Source organism: Rhincodon typus, chromosome 34 (genome assembly GCF_021869965.1).
Source record: "Rhincodon typus isolate 14 chromosome 34, sRhiTyp1.1, whole genome shotgun sequence".
Lineage (NCBI taxonomy): Eukaryota > Metazoa > Chordata > Chondrichthyes > Orectolobiformes > Rhincodontidae > Rhincodon > Rhincodon typus.
Genome location: NC_063365.1, coordinates 21550852 through 21574561, shown reverse-complemented (window position 1 = coordinate 21574561; position 23710 = coordinate 21550852). Strand labels below are relative to the sequence as shown.

The 23710-nt window shown below is 41.7% G+C and overlaps 1 protein-coding gene across 1 annotated transcript in view; it reads left to right on the top strand.

The window, feature by feature from the left end:
- Positions 1–23710, top strand: part of LOC109932919 (cadherin-23-like) — a 375734-nt gene that overhangs the window by 53631 nt on the left and 298393 nt on the right. Inside the window, exons 2-4 of the mRNA XM_048616204.1 lie at positions 10999–11141; positions 18765–18812; positions 23314–23406. Coding sequence (XP_048472161.1) covers positions 10999–11141; positions 18765–18812; positions 23314–23406 — 284 coding nt within the window. The remainder of the gene's footprint in view (positions 1–10998; positions 11142–18764; positions 18813–23313; positions 23407–23710) is intronic.

Here is a 23710-nt window from a genome sequence, read left to right as displayed (position 1 = left end):
GGGCCGTTTAGCTCGTCTCGCTGAGAACAGATGGCTGTGCCTTTTCATCTTCAGCCTTGTATCGTCTCCAATCTGGAGAGAACACTAATAGACCCAGCAGCCTTCCCATCAAAGTGCCGTACCTGCTGCAGGTTGATGAAAATTTCTCTTCTGATCTCACGCAGGGGGATTTACACAGGTTTGGTTGGGGAGTTTTGACCATATGATGAGCCTGCAGCCTACAAGCGACCAATGGTTTGAGTGGCATAATGATCCTTGGAGTGCGAGCAGCCCCTGTCCTGTTGTACAACCCGGTTACATCTGTCAAAGTCGCAAAATTTGCAAAGTTGGGTTGGTTAGTGACACTGCCTGATGTGGCGATCTCTAACCCTGCATTGTGGCCTTTCGGCAATACGAGACAGTTTCTCGGCCCAGTGTGGACTTCCGATCTCCATGTGATTCCTTGAAGTGCGGTCCCACTGTGGCTAAGCACTTAGACTGCAACTTTAAGCTTTATTTCTTTATTTTCTGCTTAAAGTTAAGAAAGTGTCACTCCTATAATTATTGCAATGTTTAACTTTTATCTTTGTTTTTGTTTCAGCCTTGTTCTTAACATTCTGCACCTAGATACTTGTATCTAAGATAGCACCTTGTGCAATGACATTGTACACTTTTCAAAGTGCTCCTGTACTCCGATACTTTTTACAATTCACTCAGGGGATGACGGTGCCACTGGCCAGGCCAGCATTTATTTGCCCATCCCTAATTGCCCAGAGGATGGCAGTTTCCTTTCCTAAAGGACATTAGTGAACCAGATTGGGTTTTTCCCAACAATTGACAATGGATTCACAGTCATCATTAGATGCTTAATTCCAGATGTTTATTGAATTCAAATTTCACCATCTGCCATGGGAGGATTCGAAACTAGATCCCCAGAACATTAGAGATAACAAGGTGTAGAGCTGGATGAACACAGCAGGCTAAGCAGCATCATAGGAGCAGGAAGGCTGACGTTTTAGGCCTAGACCCTTCATCAGAAAATTATCTCAGATTTTCCAGTATCTGCAGTTCCTACTACCCCAGAACATTAGCTGGGTCTCTGGATTGACAGTCCAGTGATAATACCACCAAGCCATTGCCTCCCCTGTCTATGTGTGACAATAAAATCAAAATCAATTTTAAAAAATCAATAAGTTAATGTTCACACCACGCACGTACCAAGCCACGACCATAGTCAGCAAGAAAGAATCCAACCATCTCCTATTATGGACCAAACCAAACCCCCTCCAAATATATCAAGGAGATAGCCTAGACACTAACTTTTTATCTTTCTTAAAGGTAAATGTAAAGTGATGTTTTCCAGATGCAATTTGATTGGTCACTCTACTCAGCTTTAAGCAAAACACACCTTATTCTTACACCCAGTTAAAATAGGCAAACAAGCTTAAGAAGAATTAGTATAACTTTAATTCTGTCATGAGTTCCAATAGAATTATAAATTATTTAATTACTTAACAGTACCTGTTCTGATTATAGTAGCATCCCACAACCACACCCTTGGCAAAGGCAAGTTTAGTAAAATAGATTGTCTCACATGTGGTGATTCTCCAGTCCAGGAGAAAAGAATACCAAAAGAAACTCTGGTAGAGAGTGAGAACTCCAGCTTTTTGCTGTAATCGAGAGATTTGTAGCAGCACCCACAATCAACTTCAAAACCCCAACAACTACTGAAAGCTAGTTGAAACCCTGGTTTGTGGGAACTTGACTCTACCCATTCATGCTGCTTCTATTATTCTAACTTTTCAAAAAAAGAACTCTGGACCTCACAAACTGTTTGCTTCAACTAGTTGTAACAGACACTTCAGCGCCTCTGGCTCAAAACGTCTTCCAAAAACAACTGGAACAAAATACACTTCTCAAAGCCATAGTATCATCACACTCCCTGTGGAACAACTGACCAGAAACATAATGGGACCAGCCATAAGTAGTCAGTGTTTAAGAAAAGGCCAGAGGTTAGGACAGCAAACTCCAAACCTGCACACACTATCACCAAGAACATCATCATTGCAGAATCCATTCTGCACTCTCTTTGAAGTGCTTCCTTCCACAAAAAATATGGGGGTGGGACAGAATCAGTTGTCGCCACTAATTTTTAACCCAAAGTGTTCTCAGAATCATCATCTTAAAGACTTTTACTTCATAAGGGTATCAATAGCAGGTTAATTTTAAGGCAGTGAAACATAATTAAAAGTAGGGATGTCATCACTTACTGGTCATAGTAAATCAAACCCCACGGTTCCTCAATTGTCACGCTTTCTGATTGATCAAATTACAAAATTCTGCCTGTCTAATTTGGGATAAAAGGATATGTAATTTATTGCAAATAAGTTGTTTTTAAACCAATGGCAACAAAGAAACACGAATTGCCAACTTGTATAACTCTCAATTTAAACTGTACCCCTTTTTAAAATTCCCAAACACTTACAAACAGACGGACACAAAGCAATAGCTCACAAATATTGTGTGTGGGGAAGTGAAAAAGAATGTTTATAAGTACAGTTCTGGCACCAGTCTGGATCTTGGAGTTAAAACCGAAGTTGCTGGAAAAGCTCAGCAGGTCTGGCAGCATCTATGAAGAAAAGAAATCAGTTAACATTTCAGGTCTGGTGACCCTTCCTCAGAACTGTTTTCTTCCTGTTCCTTTCAATTTCGTCAAACTTTTGCTAATGTAATGAGGTTGTGGATAGACTGATTCTCAGTCTTCAATTTACTGGTTGAGGATTGACAATCTAAAGATGACTATGAAAGCATGCCGAGTGTTGGAGGAAAAATCCATCTGGTTCACTAATGTCCTTTAGGGCCACCCTTACCTGTTCTGACCGTCAGGGGATGGTTGGTAGCAGAATCTGGGCTTACTGAATCCAAAACAGTGTGACAAGGCAATTAATAATCAAAAAAAAGATGCTGTGTTGGTTACATTACCAAATTAGTTGGAATTGAAATCTGTGAAGGTTGTGCGAAAATTTTGTAGCTCTTGTACCTTTTCTGAAACAGGATGAAAGCTCTTAAGACTGACCTGTTTGTGAGAACAGTGCACCGAAAGTCAGTGGTGGAAGCAGGTTTAGTTGTAACTTTCAAAAGGGCATTGAAGTAAATTCTTCAAGGAAGACATTCGCATGGCCAAGAAGCGAGGATGTGAGATTAATCACATGGTTCGCTGCAGACCTTAACACCAGCAGAATGGGCCAAATAGCCTATTTTTGTGCTGTATGATTCCGAGTTATTTAATTCCACAAATTCACAGCCCACCCCATGAAAACCAACCTTCCTTCAATTGACTCTTCCTGCTGTCTCGGGAAAGCAGCCACCATAAACAAAGACCCCTCCCACCCCGGTTGTACTCTCTTCCACCCTCTTCCATCGGGCAGAAGATTCAAAGTTTGACAACATACCAACAGCTTCTCCCTGTTATTATCAGACTTATGAGTGGACCTCTCATATATCAGAGTTGATCTTTCTGTGCACCTTCTCTGTAACTGTAACCGTATATTCTGCATTCTGTTCTAGTACCCTAATGTACTTCTGTAAGGTATGATATGTCTGGATAGCACACAGACCAATACTTTTCACTGTATCTTGGTACATGTGACAATAATAAATCACATCAAAATTCCATATCATGAAAAGGAAAATTATATACGCCTAGCCAAAACCAAGTGTGGAGAAGTGACCTGCTAAGATGCATGATTGTGCCATAATTTCATACACAATCAGAAATTTCAATTACTAATGCACCACTCTGGCTCTCTAACACCAGTCGAGATGCTCCTATAACCCTTCCTGCTTCATCTTCAGTTTTCAGTGTCTGAGCACCATGCCAATGGAGATCTCTGCTGGAGTTTATAAATGATCAATCTCCAATGTAATTACTTTAATTTGTATTTATCTTCATTTTGAATTAACGAGCTGAGACACTGTAGTCCTATAAATCTGCCACGTGGCTTTGCTGTACTATCTCCTGCTGTGAGAGACATTGAGGAGACTGGAGTTGTCCTTAACTGATTTGATTAACTGGCTAAATACATTAAAATTTAACATTGAAAATGAGCTTTCACTCTGTGCCTTCTCCTCCATCATTGCTTCTTTTTGCTTCTCTGTCAATGTCCTTGATCCATGTGCCACCCGATAATAATAATGAATGATGTTCACATTGGAACTGACTGCCTTCCTACTGGGCTGAGAGTTCCTTTGAACTGGTTTGTGGACAAAAAGATGTGAAATCTTGAGTAAGATGTAATACATGTGGCAAAGATGGAGAGGGACGAACAGATTTACACTGTTTAACGTTAAAATCCCGAGTAGTTAACATTGACCAGAACCTGAATTAAGTTCACCATGAAAATGCAATGGCTACAAGAGCAGGACAGAGCCTGGGAATCCTGCAGCGAGTAACTTGCCTCCCGACTCCCCCAAAGCCTGTCCACCATCTACAAGGCTCAAGTCAGGAGGGTGAGGGAATACTCCCCACTTGCCTGGACGCATGTAGCCTCAAACATCAAGAAATTTGACACCTTCCAGGACAAAGCAGCCCGCTTGATAGGCACCATATCCACTGAGTAGCAGCAGTGTGTACGGTCAACAAGATGCACTGCAGAAATTCACTACAGCTCCTGAGACAACACCTTGCAAACTCTCAACCACTGTCATCGAGAAGGATAAGACCGGGAATGCCATCATCTGCAAGTTCCCTTCCAAACCAGTCACCGTCCTGACTTGTCAACATTTCATCGTTCCTTCGCTGTGGTTAGTTCAGTTCAGTTTCTGGTCGACAGTAACCCATAGGATGTTGATGGTGGGGATTCAACGTGGTAATAACATTGAATGTTAAGGGGCATGGTTAGATTGTCTCTTCTTGGAGATAGTCGTTACCTACTACTTGTGCAACATGAATATTTCTTGTTACTTATCTTGGATGTTGACTAGGTCTTGCTGCATTTGGAAATGTTCAGCTTCTTTGATAGAGCTATCTAACCGATCCCTTCCTCTTCCCAAATCCCTGTCCATGTTCTTTACTGATGATGTAAGTGATATCAGGCCCTTAAAGAGACACCATCCTTGAACTTTCCCTCCTCCTTCATGCTATCTTCGCTATCTCCTATTGTCCATGTGTACTTATGAGCTAGGAGCAGGGAACAGGCAATTCAGCCCCTTGAACCTGCTCTACCATGTAATATAATCATGATTGTTCCCATTTCAGCCTCCGATCCATGGTGTTCCAGCATTCACTGCACTCTGGAGTCGTGAATTCCACAGATTCTTTTTCACTAACATGACACAGCCATCAAGCCAAAACCATGTTTTGCCTACCGCATGACTGTTGCTTTAGTTTCAGTGCCTGTGTGATGCCAGGTGCATGGGCTGTACATCCCAACAATTGGTGATCGACATCAAACAATATATATTCCATTGATCGTTCACAGTGTGCAGCACACCAGATATGGTCAACCAGCCTGTGCTTGTACGCCTCAAAAATACAGTCACTATTAGATGTGATTTTAGATTTAGATTTTATTGTCACGTGTACTTGAGTACAGGGTACGAGAGTACAGTGAAAAGTGTACAAAGTACCCAGGTACAAAATCAAAGTTACAGAAAAATGAAGAAATAAGTGAAGTCAGCATCTCAGTTATCTTAGCATGAAAGTAGAAAAGTAAAGGGAAAATTTCAAACGTTACAGTCCTTTCTTGAGCTATGGGCCTGCAGATGCTCTAAGCTGGGCTTTTCCCAGGAGGGCACGCTGGGCTAAGACCCACCCGGGCTCATCAGTCTTTACCACTATTCACAACGCTTTTGCTTCAACCGCTGCTGACTGTCACTGCTGCCATCCTTTTCTGCCACATCGCCGCTGCAATCCCTCCCCCAGCATCCACAAGGCAAGTAAGAAACATTGAAACTTAAAAAAAAAACAGAGGAAGCGAAAGAGGAAAGCAAAAGGAAAGAGGATGGAATGGGTGAGATCGGGGCTCGAGAGCCTGGATGCTGCCTATTCCGCTGCTCCCATCTTGACACACATTTGCTGTTGATAATCATTTTTTAAATAATCCAAAATTAAGGATTCCGCTGGAAACCAATTGGAGAGTATCAGTATGATGCATGTGATAGAAGCTACATATATTTACACATGATACCCTGTTTTATGTTGGCAAAGGAATTCTTGTATGCGTTACACTGTTTTCATTGAGGAGGTAAGGAAAGAGTCACAGAAACTGCCAATCACTGCTACATTTCCATGGCAGCACCCTGACCAATCAAATACCCCACCTGCCTGCTCGGATGACGATTGACAGTTAGCTGTTCTTGTTAAGCGTTCATACCAATGATCAGTTAACCAATCAGCACCTGCTTCTCATGCTATATAAATCGCTAGGCCCTCTGTTTTTTCTTTGTCTCCTAGTCCTGATGAGTGCAATATAAAAAGCTTCGACTTCTCCTTTTAACCATTTTGAAATGAACTGGAAGCAGTATTCTGGGCAGACTGTGCACTTAATGAATTGTCAAAACTGACATTAACTGGCACTTTAAAACTCAGGATTTCTGTTAACATCCCAACAAGAGAAGGATTTGTCGGAATTGAAAATTATTTTTAAATCTTATTTAAATCTGCCCAAAAGTTTTGATGCCTGTTAATCTGGCATCTGAACATGCAGTTAAATAAAAACACGCTGGAGTAGAGCTAATTTGAATCTGAGATTTAAAAGGCTATAAGCTACATTTGTCTCTCATTTAACTAAAGCTGTGCAATTAACTGAATAATCCATTAAGCATCTTGTCAATATTTCCTGCCTTTGTTCTCAGTGGATTGCAATCCAGTCTGTGTCGCTGTTCTCTTTTCATATCTTCAGTTGAAAATTTTTGCAAAGTGAAGTTTTCTCAAGTCAAACCTGTGGGATATTAAGGGTTGCTAAACCTCTGAGTTAACGTTTGACAACTCTTCCAATGCATCAGCAGTTCCCCCACCCGCTCACAAGTAAGATTTGATTTTGTTTTTTAAATAAAAACCAAAATAACTGATTGTTTTGCTGTGATGTCTACAATTTAATTTGCACTTGAAGAATTATGAAGCTTGTGACTAAGACCAAAACACAGTGAGGCTTGGGTAGCCTGCTAGGCCAGAAGCTTGTGAATATGAAATTCCTACCTGTATAACAGTGAGTGCAAGTCCAAACTGCAGCACAAGTCGCCTTTGTGACTACTTTGTGGATTTTCTAGTGTATCTTTTGTCACCTGGTAATGCAGTGCAGTGTTGTGAGAGTTAGCTTCTGGCAGTAGAATTTTACCTGACGCATTAATCCTTGCATTATCTCCTGTAACATAAGAAACCAGGCATGGATGTGGTATTGAAGAATCTAACATAATTATTACAACTCATTATCATGTACAAACATTCTGTTCTTTGGGTACATAGGTATCTGGGCCAATATTAAATTGTTCATTTAAAACATAAGAGCGTGCTCTCAATAGAGTGTCATGCTTCAAATATCCTAGGTAAGATGAAGTGAGAGACCTTTAAGCCCTCCAGTCAAAAGCATGTGTCTTCAAGGCACACTGACCAGGAGTCATAATTCAACCCAATGTGGTTTGCAGAATGGTGCGCCTACATTTCCAACAGATGCTGAGTGGCCTTTACTTGCTCCCTGTGGACCTCCTGTGGTACACATTTATTCAGTCACTGGGTCAGACCCTGGAACTCCTACCCTAATGGCTTAGTTGGTGCACCTACACCCAGATGGACTACAGCAGTTCAAGGAGGCAGTTCACCACTACTTTCTAAAGGGCAACTAGGGATGGGCAATAAATGTTGGCCCAGTCAGTATCTCCCACATCATATGAAAGAGAATTTTTTTTAAAGAAGGTCGCCACTCACTGGTCTACATTGATTCCAAGTCGTTTTTCAAAATTTTCATCTTTATTTTCATGCAGTCACCCTGTCTGAAGCCTGCCTGAACCACGACTGTTCTAAGCTTCTTGTACCATTCCCAGTCTGGCCTCAATCACATTGCTGAATGTTCATTGTTTTTTATTTCCTGGGCTAAATCTCACCAAATTTTAGCAAGGTGTTATTTTCATTGAGTTTCATGGAGAGCTATCCCAAACTCACTTCATTAGTTACCCAGGACCCACACTGATCTTACGCCCCCCTCCCCATCTGTCCAGATCAGTGCCATCACCTTCCCCCCGCTACCTCACACTCACTTTATCTTTGCTACTGCACCCATGCCCCACCAAACCTCATGTTCTGTCACTCTCACTATGGCATTATATCCTTACGATAACATAGTATTGCACTTACCTGCTCAGTTTTCCCCACACTGCTAATTCGACATGCCCTTTACGCTGTCTGTTCACTCACTCGGGACACCTCATCTTTTCCCCCACATATGCCAGCATGAACAGCCCCTGTCCCACCAACGCCAGGAAGAGAGGACCCTGATCGCCAAGACTAGCAGAATCACCATGTCCACACTCCCGGACTGAGTTATTGCGCCGGGAATTACTGACCGACAGTGTCTCCCTTGAATTGACTGAGGACTATTCCCCTTAGACTTTGAGACATGGACATTTGCTCGATGCCCTCGCTGTCTACAGTACCAAACATGGTGCAGAGGTGAGATTGACATAGCACAGTACATTCTGGAAACATGTCCAGCCCCGTGACTGAGGAATGCTCACACCCAGGACAGGCTGCCCCACTGTGTGTCTGCACTGAAAGGCAAGTCGAGACGGAGGTACTGTGTGTGTATTCACTCTGGCTGAGGGGGTGATCTGCTGAAAGGCAAGGCAGAGACACTCTGAGCATCCAGCTTGGTGCAGAGTGAATGAGCGCTGAGGAAGCAAAAGAGCTGCACCGAGGTGCAGCCTGGCCCAGTCCATGAGCTGAGTCCCTGTCCCTGAGTGCAACATATCCTTGCTGTAGCATTATGATGGGAGTTAATGGTACACTCCCCAAACTGCAACAATAAAGTACAGAAGCACCCTGTGAGTCGATTGGAGATGTGGCATCTGTGGACGTGGTTACTCTCCATGGGGCTTGCACTGATTCCTGGGACAGCAGGTTTGACGCATGAAGAGAGATTGGATCTGTTAGGACTATGTTCATTGGAGTTGAGAAAAATGAGGGGAGAATCTCAGAAACCTATAAAATGCTAACATCTTCACAGAGTAAATGCAGGAAGGATGTTTCCGATGACCAGAGAGTCCAGAACCGGAGGGCATGGTCTCAGACTGTGGAGTAAGCCATTTAGGACAGAGATGAGAGATTTCTTCACCCAGAGAGCAGGGAGCCTGTGGAATTCACTACTACGGAAAGCTGTGAAGGCCAAAACATTTGCTTTCAAGAAGGAGTTATATATAGTCCTTAGGGCTAAAGGAATCAAAGGGTATGGGGGAAAAAGTGGGAACAGGGTAATGAGTTGGTTGATCAGCCATGACTATAACGGTGGAGCAGGTCTGAAGGACTGAGTGGCCTACTCCTCCTCCTATTTTCTATGTTTCTGGGAGATATCGTCTACTTACAGCCCGTGATTGTGCGTCCCACCCTCAAGTGGAAACATCATCTCCACACCTACTCTATCCAACTTTTCATGATCTTAAATTCCTTTATATAGTCTCTCGATCTTCGTTCAATGCACTGTATCAAAACTACAACTGTTTGAGAGAGAGATCAAAAGAACAAAGGATACTAATATATGGGCCCCCTGTGTAACAATTGGTTGTGATTCTCCCTCTCTGGAGCTGGTGAGAAAAGGAAATATTTGGGCAAATTGACCCCGGAGAGAAACTCTCTAACTTCGCAGCAGCTCAGCAGTCAGGTTCTAAGCAAGAAGGTCAATTTGGGGAATTCTCAACTTGATACCAATTAAAGCCCTTAAGTGGTCAATTAACAGCCACTTAACAACATCAATTCACCTGCTTCCAGATTGCCTGTCTTGCTGGCAGGCGAGATGAGCGGCAACAATGACCTACTCGCTGGTTTTTGGGGTTTGGGAGGTGTCTTCCAATTTCCTAATCTGGGGGCAATTGGGCACGGATGGATTGGCAAGAACCTGATTGCCTGGCAGCATCTGGGTAGCTGAGACACCACTGACACGGCTTGTAATGGACCGAGATACTTGCCCTCGCTCTGCAGTTGGCTCTTAAGCTGAGTGGCACGTGCTCAGTTGGGATGTCCTGGTGGTTTTGGTAATGACTTTCGTCAACACTGACATGTGCAACCCTGTACTTTGGCTGCGATGTTCCGTTTTTCAGAGTACAATTTAATCTGCCTGGCCTTTGTTTTGATATAGCTTGAAATGGCTCACTTTAAATCCCTGGATCAAGGGATTGTTCTATGAGCAAAGGCTAAACAGGCTGGGACCTGACTGACTGGAGTTTAGAAGAATGAGAGTTGACCTCATTGAAACACGTAGAATTCTTAAGAGGCTTGACAGGGTAAATGCTGAGAGGATGTTTCCCCTCATGAGAGAGTCTAGGACCAGAGGGCATAGTCTCATAATAAAGGGGTACCAATTTAAGACTGAGATAGGGAGGAATTTCTTCTCTTAGAGGATTGAGAGTCTTTGGAGCTCCTTGCCACAGAGAGCTGTGTTGGACCAGAGTGCTTGTGTATAATTAAGGCTGAGATAAATAGGTTCTTGATCAGTCAGGGAATTGCGGGTTATAGCGAAAGGGCAGGAAAGTGGATGTAAAGAGTGTCAAATCAGCCATGATCCTATTGAATTCTGGAGCAGGCTCGAGGGGCTGAATGGCCTACTCCTGTTCCCATTTCTAATGGTCTCTAGGAATGAAGTCTAAGAAAAATCTGAGTGAGCCTGCTTGAACACATACACATACACGTGCGCACGCGCGCACACACAAACACACGTCTGCTATAAATAATACTTAAATTTGTTCAATTGTCATCAGCTGTAACTATCCTTTTTTCTCTTGATGATGAGCTATTTTCCTGTCTTGTATCCATAGGTTCCTCCATTACTAAATTGTGGGCACGGGATCCAGACAACGATACTCTTGTGTTTGGAGTTGTCGGGGAAGAAGCCAGCAAGTATTTTGCAGTGGAAAGCGAGACGGGAGTTGTCTGGCTTCGCCAGACTTTGGATAGAGAGGTAATGTAATGTAATTGCTTCTGGCAAGCCTGGAGGCACAGTATAACACCAGCCCTTGCATCTTAATGCATGGGCCATTAGAGGGTGGAGTGATTTATCTTGGCTAAAGAATCTATTAATTAAGCAATATTCAGCTTTTGGGAATAAATTACTGCCAATTTGATCTTGATGATTTGTGGCGTGTAATAGTCATCAAATCTGTAGGAAAACAAATGTCCACTAATTGGCAGTAATAGACTCCCACAAGTGCCTTGTGGTAATTCAGTCTTATTTTACAGTGGATTAACATAGTATTTGGTTCACATTGTTACTTTCACCATGCGTCTCCTAATGGCCAATAATGTCTATGTAAGGTTCGATCTTGTAAAAATGTTTTTAAAGTTCAGTAATTTTCTGGTGTAGTTTTACACTTCCATGCTAAAGTTATATGTTACGGTGATGCTATTGTAGAGAAATTTATTTCCAATGTGCAGTAGTACACTCCCTACACTCCAGAAAAAATGTTCAACTGTTTTTCTAACCACGATCTTCCACGTACATCCTTGATATTCCGACATGCTCCTTTGTAAATGGTGAATTACTCCTACACTACCACCCCCTTCCCCCACCCCCATCATCCTGGTGCTCCTAATGAGGAAATATGCAACAGAAGGCAGAATTAGAAAGAAAAGCTATCTGACCCAAATCTAGAATTTATCTGGAAACAGTAACATTTAGCTGCATAACATGCAGTTCCAACAACATTCCAGAAGCTCAATACTATCTGGGACAAAACATTTTACTTGATTGGTACTGCACCCATAAACATCCATTCCCTTCACTACTGACGCTCAGTAACAGCAGTGTGTACTATCTACAAGATGCACTGCAAAAATTCACCAAAGATTGACCTTCCAAGCCCATGACAACGTCCATCTAGAAGGACAAGGGCAGCAGATACATGGGAACACCACCACTTGCAAGCTCCCCTCCAAGTTGCTCACCATCCTGACTTGGAAATGTATCGCCGTTCCTTCATTGTCGCTGGGTTAAAATCCTGGAATTCCCTCCCTAAGGGCATTGTGTGTGAACCCACAGCACAAGGACTACAGCAGTTCAAAAAGGCAGCTCACCGCCATCTTCTCAAGGGCAACTAGGGATGGATAATCAATGCTTGTCCAGCTAGCAAAACCCATGGCCTGAGAGTGAGATAACAAGGTGCAGAGCTGGATGAACACAGCAGGCCAAGCAGCATCAGAGGAGCAGGAAGGCTGACGTTTCAGGTCTGGACCCTTCTTCAGAAATGGGGGAGGGGAAGGGGGTTCTGAAATAGAGAGAGAGGGGGAGGCGGATAGAAGATGGATAAAGGATCAGATAGGTGGAGAGGAGATGGACAGCTCAAGGAGGTGGGGGTAGAGCCAGTAAAGGTGAGTGTAGGTGGGGAGTTAGGGTGGGGAGTTGGTCAGTCCAGGAAAGACGGACAGGTCAAGGAGGTGGGGATGAGGCTGGGAGGTAGGAGGTGGGGGTGGGGGTTGAGGTGGGAGAAAGGATGGACAGGTTATGGAGGTGGGGATGAGCTGGGCTGGTTTTGGGATCGGTCGGGGGAAGGGAGATTTTGAAGCTTGTGAAATCCACATTGATACCATTGGGCTGCAGGGTTCCCAAGCGAAATATGAGGTGCTGTTCCTGCAATCTTCGGGTGGCATCATTGTGGCAATGCAGGAGGCCCAGGATGGACATGTCGTCCAAGGAGTGGGAGGGGGAGTTGAAGTGGTTCGCGACTGGGAGGTGCAGTCGTTTATTGTGAACCGAGCGTAGGTGTTCATCCAGCTCTACACCTTGTTATCTCAGATTCTCCAGCATCGGCAGTTCCTACTATCTCCTGACAGTGATTTTTTTTTTATAAGTCCTAAAACAAAACAAAGAATGGTGCTTGCTGAAGATCTAGAACCAAAACAGAAATTGCTGGAGAAACTCAGCAGGTCTGTGGAGAGAGAAAGCAGAGTTGACCTTCCCTGTTCAGTGAATTTTCTTGCAGCGCTAAAATTAACAACTGATCCTGCATCCATTGCCATTTGTGGAGGAGAGTTACAAACCTCTCCCAACCTTTTGTGGTTGGAAGTGCCTCCTAACTTCTCTCCCTGAATGGTCAGGCCCTAATTCTCAGACTGTGCACCCTAGTTCTAGAATTCTCAACCACGAAATAGTTTATCTTTCTCTACCCTGCCTTTTCCTGTTAATTTCTTGAAGACTTCAAACAGATCATCTCTTAATCCTTTAAATTCTAGCGAAAACAGGCCTAGTTTGTATAATCCCTCCTCTTAATGTAACCATGAAGTCCAGGTATTATACTTGGTAAACCTACGTTGTACTCCCTCCAGACAGGAGAAAGAATCTGTGAGTGTAATAAAGAGATGTTTGTGGTAATGAAAGAAATATAGAGTGAAGTAAAAGAATCTGAACAATTGGAAAATGAATCAGAAATTGAAAATTTTAAAAAGTTGATCCTCCAGTTGTGAGATTTAGCAATACGGAAGTGCTTAAAATGTTAGTTGTGTGCTATAACTTCCAGAAAACTATCGAAGTGACTTACAAAAGCTGTTTTAAACTTATAAACTGATTGGTGTGAATAGGCCAGAGTAAATGGTTCACCATCTACAGTGTTTTGCTTTCATTGATATGGAGTCATGGAAGTCTTCAGTGCAGAAAAGGCCCTTTAATCCCATTTTCCAGCACTTCGCCTCGGAAGCATTGGCATCACAAGTACACATCTAGATATTTGTGAGGGTTTCTGCCTCTATCACCCTTACAGGCAGTGAGTTCTAAATTCCTACCACTCTCTGCGTGAAAAATTGTTTCCTCACATCCCCTCAAAACTTCCTGAACCTTAACTGATATCAATGCCCCTAGTCATCAGTTCTTCCACCAAGGGGAACAGTTCCTTCCTGTCAATGCTATCTATGCCCTTCATAATTTAGTACATCTCAATGATGTTTCCTCTCAGTCTCCTATTTTTTTCCATGGAAAGCAACCCCAGCTTCTCAAATCTGTCTTCATAACTCTCATCTTCTACCCAGCTGTCCTGATACCTTAAGGGACTGGTAGACATCCACACCAAGATCCCTCTGATCATGTTTATCATGTATTCTCTTGCCTGATTAGTCTTGACCAAGTATGATCCACAATTATCTGAATTGAATTCCATTTGCCACTATCAGCCCATCTGACCATCTTGTCCATATCGTCCTATAATCTATGGCTATCCTCCTCACTATTTGCCTGGCCACAAATTCTTTTATCATCTGTGAACTTGCTAATCAACCCTCCTATATTTGAGACTAAGTTTCATATACCACAAGTAGCAAGGGTCCCGACATTGATCCCTGAGGACACAGGACATCCCTGGACACAGGCTTCCTGTCTCAAAGACATGCCTCAGTCATTATCCTTTGCTTCCTGCCACTCAGCCAGTTCTGGATCTATTCAGCCAACTTGCCCTAGATTCTATGGGCTCTTCCTTCACTATCAGTCTCCATCAAAGCCTTGCTGAACTCCAAGTAGACTATGGCAAATGCATTGCCAGCATCTACACACCGGATCACATCTTTGACAAATTTGATCAAGTTCATCAGACATAGCTTCCCCTTAACAAAACCATACTGCCTGTTCTTGATTCATCCCTGCCTCTCCAAGTGCATTTAGTTCTGCCCCTCAGAGTGGCTTCCAGTAGTTTTCCCCATCATTGAGGTTAGACTAACTGGCCTATAGTTTCTTAGGTTGTCCTTAACTCCCTTCTTGAATAACGGTATCATGTTGGCTGTCCAGGGGATGTGTTACCTGTAAAACAACATCCTTACAGGCTTAATCCAGGGATATTAGCTCAAGGGAAGGAAGTGATGAAGTTCATGATGGCCAATGACATAATTGAACTGAGTCACAGAGCTGGAGTTCACGTATCATGATGTGCTGAAACCGAATGGGTACAATTTAATATCTATTATTGTGAAGTCAACATGGTAACAAAAGTAAACTTTTATCATTTCCCAAGATTGGAGGACTGCATTGAAAGAATTGGACATGAATGGTTAGTCACCAAAATTGACTTGCTAAAAGAAAATTAGCAAATTTCATTGACTGATGGAGCTAAGGAAATACCAGGTTTTTTTAACATTGGAAGAACTTTATAAATGTCAAGTATGCTATTTGGAATGAAAAAAATACGCCAGCAACTGTAGCAAATTAAACCAAAAAGTTCACTGAAGGACGATGTAATTACTCCGTCAATATCAGCAACTTGACTGTGTTCAGCCAAACCTGGTAAGGACATTTACACTACTTGACTAAACTGGCTTGATGAGTTACAAAGAGGCAATTTGTTCATAAATCTGGGATGAAAATGAAATTGCCCACAAAAAAAATTATTTGGGTCACATTGCGGAACCTCTAGCAGCAAAAGTAAAGACTATCATGGATTGTCCCATGCCTAACACAAAACACAATATGAATGGATTTTATCAGAAGTTTGTGCTGAATGTTAGCACTATAGTGTCTCCTTTGACAAACTTACTTTAGAAAAGGTTGAAAATGGAATGGGCATTAAGATATCTAAGGACAGCTTGCAAGCTGTGCTGACAACTGTACAAGTTTTAGCATCATTGAATTATGGAAAGCCAAGGAAACTGGCTGATAATGCCAGTAAACTTTAGTATAAGTACATATTTACTACAGGGTGATTGAATAGGGATCAAACAGAATATAAGTTTTTTTTTAAGAAATTGAATGCTTGTCAACAAAATATTGAATGGAACCAAAAGAGACATTGATTCCTGTGTTGGCTGTAAATTAGTTTGAACTTTATGGATCTAACAACTCCAAATAAACTGTTACTTATGCAGACCTTTTGCACTCTTTTGTTGTCCTTTGAAGCAATTTTGGGACAAAAGCATATTGTTGTTTCAGTGGAGTTTGAAGCTTGAATCATGCAATTTGAAAATGATTCATGTGACTAGAAAAGATAACATTATAGCAGACGGACAGTTTGTGTCTGAAGAAAACTGAATGCTGTGATTGTAATTGACTTATGTAATTCTCTTGAATCTTATTCTATGTTTAATATAAACATTATTATTCCTAAACATACTGTTAAATATAACTTTTTGGCAGCAATTTAAAAAATATCTTGAGGATCAATTTTCATTTTTCTTTGGGTAGAAAAGTGTAATGAAACCAGCATAATTAATACTTAAGAATAATCTTTGAAATTTGTATTTCAAGATAGATGCAAGCGGGTGTGGGTTACTTCTGGGAAGCATTTTGTTTTAATTAAACAAGGTCAGAAGGTTTAAATCCAATATTTTGTCACAGAGCAGTGATTGTGAACTCCTGTAGTGTAAATGGAAATATGTTCACACTATTAGGTTTTCAGCTGGTAGAGTAAACTTGTAAGGCCTTTGGTTTTGTTTTCTATTTCGAAGTGCGTAGGATGAGTTTTTGTTTAGATTCAGAAGATACTAATGTTGCATTTAGAAGCTAGTTTTGCTTCTCTCTCAGAAGGAGGATTTGGAAGAAGAGGTTCCAACAAAAGTCAGAAGAGTTAAATTTGTAAAACTTCCAAACCAGAAGAGCTTGTTTAGAAATCGGCAGGTTATTAGAACTGAGAACTTTGAAGCTCTCAAATTTTGAGAGAAGTTCATGTCAATAGATTTGGAAAAGGACTTGCCAAACTGTCTCAAATTCCTGGGAAAGAACCTGAAGGGAGTCACAGTCAGATCAGCCATGATGTTATTGCATGACACTGTAGGGTTAAGGGGCATAGCTCTGCTTCTAGTTCTCAAAATCTAAAAGTGGTGAACATAAAATAATGTTTTGATACATGTGAAATGTGTTACAGAGAAGGGGAAAGTTGAACCCCTCTGATACATAAACTGAAACACAAGCCCAATCTGTTTTGGTGGGGAAAAGAGGTTCCCTTCTCATAATTAAACCCGAAACACCCAGAGAAGCTCACCTTGCCTTTACAATCTGTTAAGAGTGGTTAAACGAAAGAAAATCCCTGATCTCCACTTTATAAGTAACTATTTATTTAACTCTAACAGTGAGCAAATTAACAGACTGACTAACAAACTAAACAATTCCCCCTAGACTACGAAATACTCCCTACCTGGCCTAAATTCTACTGGAATGCTGTTCAAATAAACACAAGTCCCATTTGCATAAACCCAATTAAAAGACAACAATAAATTAAAACTTAATCTCTCCAAATTTGCACAGATTGTGCCTTCCAGAATGCTCTGCCTTCTCCGTTATGCCAAAACGTCTTTCTTCCACTGATTCTGCTGCCAGGGATCGTTTCTCTGTAATTTCTTCTTTGAGCTAAAGTGTTGTGGTACCTTTTTCGGATAGATGTGCTTTCTTAGAGTGCTTAGTGATTTCTTGTGAGAGCTTGGGGCTTATTTCTCAGGTAGCAGGCTTGCCTTCCCCTCAGATGACAGTTGGCTCTCACTCTGATTTTCAAAAACCCTCATCTTATGTACCCCCTGATGACACATCAATTTCTTATAATATGATTGGTTTCAGGTTGTCAAAACTATCAGTTTTAAATTCTATTGGTTTTCTGTACCTGGGTGCTTGGTTTAAAGTGATTGGCTAAATTCAAACTTCTTGTCTCAATACCAAAACAAAACTGCGGTTTTGCCTGCCAATTGTAAAACCTTCTGATAAACTTGTTTCAATTTTGGGGCTGTCTGTACAGTAATTGTAAACTTCCAAGCACAGACAAAGCACAATCTCTTAAAGGGACCATGCACTGCTTTTCCCCACATTTATTCCTATCAACAAATTCTAACTTCCTCCATTCCAATTCACGGATGCTCTACACAACTTCGTAACAACTGAGGCAGGCTAAATCATACTTAATAACAAGATATTGGGAGTATCTTGTAGTGCTAAGAAAAGAATAGATATCTAGCAATGGTTGATGCTGTATTGTAATTGCGAATTTTTTTACTTTATTGTTACATTGTACATTTGTGATATAAAGTGATGTCAATGCTTCCACAATCTTTGTTAATAGTTTTGCTATTGTACTACACCTGACTGGTTTATTTCTCACAGTCTCTAGATCAGAAAGTTTTTTTTATTAATTCCTTAACCCATTAATTACTAATTGAGTCAAAATCCTGGAGCGCTCTCCCTTACAGCATTGAAAGTCTACCTGCAGCACATAGACTGTAGTAGTTCAAGAGGGCAGCTCACCACCACGTTCTCCAGGGCAATTAGGGACGAGCAATTAGTGCTGGTCCATCCAGAGACACCACCATCCCATGGACAAATAAAGAAGAAGGGACGTCAGCGTCATTTGTGAGACCAGCACTTACTGCTCGTGGCTAGTTGTCGTTGAGAAGGTGATGATGAGCCATGATGATGCAGTCTGTGTGCTTCTTGGGAGCAACCTCTCTCAATTTGACTCAAGAACCCAACCTGGAAATGATTTGCTCTAGCTACCAGCTCAAAATGTTGTTGGTATTTAGGGATTGTATTTCTCATTTCTGTTTGTTTACTGTGAAAGCCACAAACCCATGACCATGTATGCCTCTGTGATTTAAATTTCTCTGCATCTTCATTTTTGAATCCTTTCTTTTTCAGGAGATTTCAGAACTGCAAGTCGAGTTCTCTGTGAGTGACAAGCAAAGCGTAAGTAACAATTTTGCTCTCTCGAAACAAAAGATTTGAGCAACTTGGCTTTCTTGAATAATAGCATAATACTATGGATGCGAAAGAGAAATAGAACAGAAAGGGCTGGAGATTCTCAGCAGGTCTGGCAATATTGGTTTAGAGAGAATCAGAGGTAATATTTGAAGTTCGATATGACTTCCTCAGGACTCCTTGACCTGATGTGAACATGAACAAAGGATCCCTTTCTATTTTAGGTCCAATTTGAAGAGTGTAGTTACTGTTTAGCCCTATGAAAGGCTATGATGAGTTGTACAATGGAGAGCAGGAAGATTGTTTTATTAGGAGGCAAAATAACAGAGGATTGATATGGCCTTAGGAAACTTGCTTGATTTGTTTGACTTCACCTGACAAAAGGACAGCACTCTGAAAGCTTGTAATTTCAAATAAACCCGTTGGACTGTAACCTGGTGTCGTATGACTTCTGACTTCATCATAGGACCAATTTAGTGAACCCTTGTTTATCAACTCCAAAGTATAGGATTCCCTAATATGGAGACTTTTATTGAAGTGTTACCAAATAACTTATTCTCCTGTGCAAGAATTTGAGCTGACAAAGGGGTGCAGCACTCTTTTTGATAAACCTACCTTTTATTTTATGAAAACTACTCACCCTTCATAAAACCCAGCCCCTGTGTGCTGTGTATCAGACTTGGTTTCAAACCCATGATTTGACATAGACTTATGTCTGTATCCAGTTGTCAGGGCATTTCCCTTGTAAATGCCATCCTTTTGCAGGACAATCAAAGCAAAATATTGGAGAGACAGGAAGCTTCAAATAAGAATGGGTAGAGCTGGGAATGCTCAGCAAGCTTGGCAGCGCTTGCAGAGTGAAAAATGGAGTTAGCGTTTCAAGTGGAATGTGGTGTTGGCAGATTGTATCGACTTCAGACTTTAACTGTGCTGTACACCTCACTGCCAGGCAATTGCAAATGCGTTTTTTTGGCAGTTTTCCATTTGAAAGATCATATGGAATTTATGGAATGCCAGTACAGGTTTTCCATGTTTTATGTCACGTCCTTTGCTTTAAGGCATCTTCACTTTTCCATGTTGCAAGTTCCACATTCTCCAACATTCACCAGGCAAATTTCTTAATGGATTTTTTGTTTGTAGTGAGTATTTCATGCTTATGAAACAACCTGAAATCTCCCACCCAGGGCCTCTTCCAATTACCATGCCAAACATTTCATAGGGGCCACGCGGTTGTGCAAATTGCCTGCGAACTTCAAAGCAAAATGTATTTGAGGAAACCCTGATCCCAACAGGTTCCCTTGTTCTGGATTCTTCCAGCAATGGAAGCAATGTCCACTTCCACCTTATCAAAGCCCTCCACAGTTTTGATAACCTCTATCAGGCTCCTCTTTCTCAGAGTACAGGATCCCGGTCTGTTCCATCTTCGTTCTGCAGCACTCGCTGTTCATGTGTGGATATGGTTTGAGATATGGATCCCGTCCATCAAAAATTGCTGTAGCTGTTAAGACTCTTTCAAGCAGAGATAATGTCAAAACATTTTGTTTTCAAACTGTCACCTATTTCCACATTCTTCACATTTTACAGTGCTACGTCAGTTTTATTGATTAATTTACCATCATGCTTGCTCACAGCGTACATATCACACTGGCAGCTCCCTGATGTAGACAGATATGAATTCCATTAACACACAAGCCTTTGTAATATCCCTTTCTGCTTTTAACACTTTTCTTTAGATCTTGTATCTTCTGACTGAATCCAAAAGGTCATTTGGACAGAGTTCATTTATTGATAAGTTTCCTGTCGTGTGCCTTTTCTCTCCTTTTGTTCCTCCAGTGCTGTGAAATTAGACCATGTGTCTTTACCACAGAACACCATCCAATCCATGGCATTGTGATAAAGACATTCTTCATTCACCTTTGTGCAATTTTTGATGCATTTGCCATTTGAATGCTTTCATTTCTTTCGTACAGTTTGTGCAGTGCAAATATGCATTAATCCAACTGCTTGTCTTTCCTCTCCTCCAGCCTTCCGAGATCTCCACACACCTCCAGTTCTGACCTTTGCTTACTGCTATTGTCCATGTCCTCAGCCGCCTGAACCCCAAACAGTGGAGTTCCCTCCCTAAATCTCTCTGCATGCACCAACCCAGCAGTCTCCCTACAACGGGCTTTCCAGCTTTTCCTTCCATTCCAGGAATGAAGATCTCTGAGTTTGCAGGTTTAACTTTGCTGTGACGACCATCACTTCTGTCTGTTGTATGGCTTTTGATCCCTCCCAGGTGGCTATGGTCCTAGTAGGGGTTCCCACAATGAGCACAGGGCTGTTACCTCAATTTACCCTATTGTAGGGACAGTTCTGAATATCTTTTAAGATGCTGCTTAAAACCAATGTCTTTGACCAAGCCTATCAAAATATCCCCTTGCGTGGCTTGCTATCACATTTGTTAGTGCTCCTTCAAAACGGCTTGGGTTGTCTTGCAGTATTAAGGGTGCTTTATAAATGTAAGCTATTGCCGTCTGATCAGCTGTTTTCCTGCTTTCTCAATGAATTAGGAAGTATGACAATGAATGCCATGGCTTGTAAAACTGGAGAAGTCCACCGCTATCATGATCTTGAACATCAAAACCTTGAAGTTACTAAAGCAGAAACTGCTGGAAAAGCTCAGCAGCTCTGGCAGCGTCCGTGGAGAGAAATCAGAGGTAATGTTTTGGGTGGAGTCGCCTGTAAAGTTCTGAGAAAGGGTGACGCGACCTGAAACATTAACTGTGATTACTCTCCAGGGATGCTGCCAGACCTGCTGAGCTTTTCCAGCAATTTCTGTTTTTGTTTCTTGTTTTGCAACATCCACAGTTCATTTGGTTTTTAAAACCTTTCACATTGTTCCTTTTCAGCCAACCACAGCACCTCGTCACCACATGTCAGTTCGCCAGGCGTTCATCAAACCTTTCCATGAAATGTGGGTATTTTGGCTGGGCTAGCATTTGTTGCCCATCCCTAATTGCCCCTTGAAAAAAGGGGTGATGAGCTGCCTCCTTGAACCTTTGCAGTGCTCTTTGCATATGAGCGCTACGAGTTTGACACTGAAGGAACAGCAACTACCCTTCCCAGTTAGGGTAATGTGGGGTTTGAAACAGAAGTTGCTGGTGGTGACGTTCTCATGGTTCCAAGTGGCAGAGGTCGCTTGTTTGGAAGGTGCTGTCAAAGGACCTTTCGTAAGTTGCTGCAGTGCATCTTGCAGATGGTACGCACTGCCTCTGAGCGACAGTAGTGGAGGGAGTGAATGTTTGTGGATGTGGTGCCAATCAGGTGGCTGCTTTGTCCTGGATGATGTCGAGCTTCTTGTGTGTTGTTGGAGCTGCACCCATCCAGGCAAGTGGGGAGTATTCCATCACCTCCTGACTTGTGCCTTGTAGATGCTGGACAGGCTTTGGGAAGTCAGGAGGTGAGTTATCTGTTTCAGAATTCTAAGTCTCTGACCTCAGTAGTCCGTTGTTTTGGCTTAATTGTTGAGTTCTAGGACTCCTTGAATTCTAGATGAGTGATGCAGACCAGTGGCGTGAGATTCGTGGAGCTGCTTCTCTTGATTTGAATTTTCATCTGTTCTTCACATCATTATGTAAACATATCCTCGAGAATTTTCCTTCATTTCTGTTGCTTCTCCTGGTTGTCAGTATGAATCATACGATGAGACAACACAGATGGAGACTATTAATGTCAGTGCCACTAATGTGCAATTGATGTAAGATTTGGAGAATAGACTTCTTATAAGCTTAAAAATAATCCTTCTAACTGAACGTTCAAACAAAGCTGCTTCCAGAAAAAATGTACTTGCTTTCGCAAATGTGATAGCAATGTTTGTGTCAAATACCAGTCAATAAATACGCTCATGTTTTTTATCTCTTAACCTGGTAACAGTGTTTGGAATCTCTGCTTTAAAACTACAAAGCAGCTTTCATACAGGTGATATGGGGGTGTTTAAATATTGATGGGGCTTAAATATTGCAGGGGATTGTATTCCTGTTCTGGAATATTTTGAATAAAAACCAATTGAAGTCACTTTTGGCAAGGTTCTGCTCAGTGCAAGTTTAAATATTATAATGAAGTAATGAAATGAAGTTGTATTTATCAGCGTTCCCGAAATATGATGTTGCTGATTGTGGTTACTTGTACTGATTAGGTATACAAGATCATAGCTAGTTTCACAGCAAGTGATCTGCATGAATTAATCAAGCTGTTTCACACTTAGCGTAATGCATATTGATAAGTTCATTGCACAATGCTTTTCTATTTTTGGTGGAAATAGGATAGAGTATGAGTCTCAAATGACAACTTAATGGATGCAAAAGCTATTAGGTGCTTGCTGAAAAGCGATGTTACTTTTTTGTCAGGTGGAGGAATCCATCACTGTCGAATATTCATTTGATTCATTTATAATTAAGTGAAATGTCGACCAGTTTCTCAACATTTTTTTTTTACTCATCATTTACAGGTGATTAAAGGCATTGTCAATATTCAGGTTGGTGATGTGAATGACAACGCACCCGTCTTCCACAATCAACCATACAGTGTCCGTATCCCAGAGGTAGGTGGTAAACCCTGAGGAGGAGCTTTATGTTAAAGTCAGTTTAAGCTTCGTGCTCTGTAATTTACTGAGTCTTTGAGATCAGTGAATTTCTGTAGGTTGTAGACTGAGCTGCCTTAATTCATTTGAATTCTGTATTAACTTAACAACTGGTCATTTGACACAATCTTACCCAATCTCGGGGAGCAGTAGTTGGATTTATGCGTCCCCTTGGCCCAGGGGGTCAGGGGGCTCTAGCCTGGGGGTCAGAGTCACATAACGCCAGGTCATAGTCCAACAGGTTTATTTGAAATCACAAGCTTTC